Genomic DNA, 5,032 nt, shown 5'->3' with positions numbered 1-5,032 from the left:
AAAATAAATAAATAAAAATCCTAGATCCACCACTGTTTTAGGGTCTTCAAATGACTTCAGTCTTCACGCAAACACTGTTGTAAAAATCCTCACAGCTCTGTCATTTTTATGTTTGTTAGTTTGACAGAAATTTCATGAAATCTTTGTCAGGCATACTCCCCATGGCTACAAGTGCTACAGCTCATTGCTGCCGCTGTTCACTCGGAAAAAAAAACCCTGATTTTCATGTAAAGCTATAAAAAGCAAAGTCAGCAAGCCACTTTACTCATGACTGTTTGGACCAGCCATTAGCTCGTTACAACTCAACTATTTTGCCTAAAGTAGGTTGTTACAAGAGGCTATCTACTACAGGTAAGATAATGTTAACTTTTCAGAAACCCTCTTGATATTGAACAAACKTAGCTCTTTATTAAATTACAATTTGTTCAAATCATTTCCTGCCTCACTGTGTTCATTTGGAAGATGCTCCACAAATGTCACAGAAGATTCATATTGTGTGCTAAAGAAAAACTAAAAAACATTATATTTCTACTTCTGAGATTGTTGTCCTCSAAACATAACCTGCCAGATTAAAGCTGCACTGATCATCCTAACAAACACTCGAGGTGTAATAATCATTTAAAAAATAACTAAGTAACTTGGTATCACACCCAGAGTATGGCATAACATCAGTCATCAGTTGTGTTTGAGTCTCAGTCATTTGTTTCCAATTTATAAACCAGAGTTGGACAGATGTAAATGTACCTCTACTGCCCCCTACAGGTCACACTGATTTTTGCATTTAATCAGGCAAACTAAAGAACACGGATTTCTGCAAAACAAATAAAGCAGGCAATGATTTAAAAATAATATATTTTAATTCATTTGTTATAACAAAGAGGAAAAAAAAGATTATAAAGATATAAACTTTTTAGTCAAGAATATCACTGAAAAGCTTCCTCTTCTTGAACTCGCCCGTCTGGATTTCCTGCCATTTGGCTTTTCTGTCCACGAAGTGGGAGAGAGAAAACTTTGCCCAAACGTGCCGAGCGAACTGATTTGACCTCAGCTGGTTTTCACACGGAGCTGGAACAAGAGGACACGCAGGAAAGAAGAGTCGTGAGTTAAGAGATAGGTGATGCTCGTGATCGGTGCAGAGAATCTGTTCATCTTACCGAGTTCCTGTGCGATGCTTTGTCTTTGACTGATGGTGGCGCTGTTCCACGCAGCTTCGAGCACACGGCTGCCCAACCTCGAGCAMGCCATCGGGACAAACTGTCCCTGTGGGGGATGAGAACAGTTGTGTGGTACGTTTTGTATTGTTTTTTTTTTAAACTGAGTATCACATGAACATGAAATACCTCCAGTCGCTTGAGGATCTTGCCCCGGCCTTTGTCACTGCAGGTGGTGATGAGGGCCTGGAGGACGTGGCTGCCAGCAGGGTCCGAAGCYAGAGTGAGGAGGTCAGCGGGGCTCAGAGTACGCAGGCTGCTGAGGAGGATCGAGTGCTCTTTAAAYTTAGCCAGTGCTTGGACCAGCAGGGAGCCGTGGTAGCAGATGGTCAGGGGAACCTGGAAACAACAACAAACAGAAAAACACGGCCATCGATCCAAACTTTTAAATCAGAGATAAGTTTAAATCCGAACACAAAAGATGTCARTCTCTGACCTCTTTCTGTGTGCTGCCACCTGCTGCTTCAGATTGGTAGTACACCTCAAAGGTGACCAGGGACATGAAGAGAGGGAGGCAGCTGACGTGTCGAGAGCCGGGCTCGGCGCAGTGGAAAGCCTGTGGGGACACACGGCGGGGGTTCAAAAAAAAAAAATACAAATCTACAAATCCAACATGGAGTCATCGAGTTCTGCCCCAAACATGAACAAAAACACAAGAGCATGACGTTTTGAAGCTCACATTAAGAAGGCACTGCATGATATCCTGCTGCTTTTCTCCACTTTCTGCGCAGCTTTCTGCCAGCTGGACGATCACGCCCATGTGACCTGCAGCCAAGATGGCCTCTACGCCCTGGACCAGCTCGTCGAACAGCTTGAGGAACTGCAGACGGAAAACAAACATTGGAAAAAAAAATCATCCAAACAGTTTAAAACATTTTGTATTTCCCCCCACAAGTTCTCCTCAAAAATCGAACCATTTTATATTTGGCCGAGGCCGCGGTTAGCCTCTGGACGGGGAAGTTGGCGATGGGATGGAGGGCCAGGTCGACCAGGTGACCCCTCAGGTGGTTTTTGTAGAGGTCACGGAGAAGAGGCTTGTGGGACAGCTGAATGATGGTCTCTACCAGGTGACTGGAAGTCTGATCCTTTAAAAAGACCAGAAGTGGACTGAAACAGTAAAAACACGAGCAGCTGTTATGTAGCAAACAACAATGGCTAAAGCAACAAACCATTACAGAGCATGAGGTCAAAGCTTAGCCTCTAACCTGACTCCAGGAGCAGCACTGTGTCCCGTCAGGTACTCCGTGCTGCGTTTCAGCAGCTGTTTGCAGAGTTTGGGACGTTTTCTGTGGCATACAGTCAGCATGGTCTGGAAAACTGCACTGGCAACAGCATCTGTAACACTTACTAAAGACAAACATACGGCTCTCAGACTTTGACTATTCAGAAGAGTTGATAGCATCTTTAGCATATGCTAAATTAATCAAACTATTATATAAATAGCTGTTTGGTAAAACTAAAAGAATTTTAATTGTTTATTAAACAGCATTTGTATAAATTCCCTTAAAATGTTTCTGAATAGAGTAAAAATGCAGGCACTAGCTGTTTACCACAGGTAAGATACTCATTCCTAACAATCTTTCCACAACATCACATCTAAAGATCTGAACTATTTGTAGCAGCATCTGCAGCCACATGCTGAACAGTTCTGGTAGGAAGCTGTGTTACTGCTTTTGTACCTAATTCAAAGTTTTGTAAGGAAGTGAATTATTTGCAGAATTTGTGGCRTTTTGATGGCAAATTTGTGAGAAACATAACGAAGCAGCGACATAGCAAAGCGAGGAGTCAGCTAGTTTGTGTTTAGCTTACCAGATCATAAGCACTTCTACCAGGAGGGAAAAAAAAATCTACAAAAACACTTTGTATGTAAGTTACAATATGATCTTACAGTAAACAAAAAGGGGTTACTAATAACTAATAACTGCTAGTGCAGGGCTATTCAACTAAATTGCTCTGGGGGCCACAGTTACTGCAGGTCAACAGCTGAGGGGCCGAACATCCAGCAAATAAAGGAACTTAGAGTAATTAAAGTCAAAATCCGGGGGTTTGGGCTTAAGAGATGAATGAACCCATTGGCGGGCCAAACTTTGATCACTCGGCTGCCAGTTGAATAGCCCTGAACTGGGGGTAACTGGCAGAAATGTCGCAGGATGTTAAACAAAAATTCAGTGGAATCGTTAACCTCTAGCCTGATAAAAAACAGACCCTTGTCCTTCACTTTGCTTCGTACGAGGGTCTAGACTCTCGGCTATAGAGAAGTGGTTCTTGCTGGAGGCGTGGCCTCTGCTGAAGTTTAAAATGAYTGGATYRKTTGGCCATGACGTTTGTTRCTGTGACRGGGGCTAAGCTAAGAAGCTAAACATAAATTGTGTGYGCTGTAAAYAACCCTACTGAGAGGAGAGAAGTAMYGAGCCGAACGATACTAGTGTAAATGAGAGCTGCTGCTTTGTCAGACAGATTTAATTTAATTTGGAAGCCTTATCAACACGGACTGGCTTCTTTCACTTCCTCCACTGCCGTATGCTAAACTAACTAGCAGACATTGCGCAGAAAATCGACATTCTGTTCTCTGATTGGCCCGGACAAAATGCTCCCAAAGAAATCCTTGTCTTTGGGAGAAATCCCAGACGGATCAGTGATGCGAAACTAGAACTGAGTGGACCTGCATAGGAAGGCAAGGGCCAGGCTAGTTAACCACTGAAGCGTTTCATTTCATGCAGTGGTTTCAAGCTGCTCTTTACACTTTTGGCCACCAGATGGCACCAAAGAGGACAGTGTTGAGGAGCTTCACAAAATGAAGTCTTTCTCAAGAAAAGCTCCATTTGGCCATCACAAGTGATTTGCAAACAAGAGAACATGCAAACTCAAAAACCCTCAAACCCAGGACTTTCTTGCTCTGAGGCATCTGTGGTAATCACCAAACAGCTGTGCTGCCTGTTTAGCATTACTTTCATCAATTGGTTTTATGCTGCCAGCAATTTTTGTACTTGAGTCTAATTTCTGTTGATTCTGTTGCATACAAATTTATGAAGTTTCCGTCATGAATCTTCCAATTAGGGAAAGAAAATATTTTTACATTAATACCCTAGACTACAGTATTTACTTAGCTTTGTGCCATTTTTAATACTTATTACTGCAGAAAAAGACAACATGATTCCGTTGCTGTAAAACAAAACACATGGGTGAGGAGAATATTTACAGAATAAGAGTTTCTGTTTACCCTCCTGCTGCCCTTAGGTCAAAATGACCCATGAGGTCTCAGTTTAAACACGTGAGTGGAGCTAAACTACAGTAACATTTTGTTACACTAACATGAAGTACACGGCTTATATCCAAATGTTTTATTTACTGAACAAGTGACTAGTTAAAAGCATACGTCAGCCACTTTCAGGAATTTCAAAATAAAAGCATAAATGATATTTATAAAAAAACCTTTTTCCAACACAGTTTGTGTTATTCATGTTTTTTATTTTATTTTTTGCTTCAAATAGTAAGGACAAGTGGAAACTAGTGACTTCCATATTCAGACCCTGACAATCATATTATTATGATCAGGATGAGAATTTTTTCTTACACAAAGCAAAAATCTGGAGTCTGAAGCCTCCATCCTCATAATTATAATTCTTTTTTTAATAAATACTGTTTATGACGCCTACAAAACTGCAGATTTATTAGTTCTTGCAGCACAGCAATCCTCCACCTCCCTGTGAGATTAATGGGATTGCAGCAGTTTAAATCACAGTGTGAGTCGAGATGTAAAAACAAATATTTTTATTCATTTTGTTTCTTATAAAGAAAAACTCACTTGGGTTCTCCTGCAG

The 5,032-nt window shown here is 41.3% G+C and overlaps 1 protein-coding gene across 1 annotated transcript in view; it reads right to left on the bottom strand.

The window, feature by feature from the left end:
- Positions 1-838: 838 nt before the first annotated feature.
- nop9 (NOP9 nucleolar protein) overlaps positions 839-5,032 on the bottom strand; it is a gene marked incomplete at its 5' end in the record, with an annotated part of 14,803 nt that continues 10,609 nt past the window's right edge. Inside the window, 7 exon segments of the mRNA XM_014004496.1 lie at positions 839-1,065; positions 1,155-1,260; positions 1,341-1,550; positions 1,648-1,767; positions 1,891-2,031; positions 2,126-2,318; positions 2,417-2,558. Coding sequence (XP_013859950.1) covers positions 911-1,065; positions 1,155-1,260; positions 1,341-1,550; positions 1,648-1,767; positions 1,891-2,031; positions 2,126-2,318; positions 2,417-2,558 — 1,067 coding nt within the window. The 3' untranslated portion in view covers positions 839-910.

Source organism: Austrofundulus limnaeus, unplaced genomic scaffold, assembly GCF_001266775.1.
Source record: "Austrofundulus limnaeus strain Quisiro unplaced genomic scaffold, Austrofundulus_limnaeus-1.0 Scaffold24, whole genome shotgun sequence".
Classification (NCBI taxonomy): Eukaryota; Metazoa; Chordata; class Actinopteri; order Cyprinodontiformes; family Rivulidae; genus Austrofundulus; species Austrofundulus limnaeus.
Note: the sequence above shows the minus strand (reverse complement) of the source record. Positions and strands in the feature narration are given on the sequence as shown.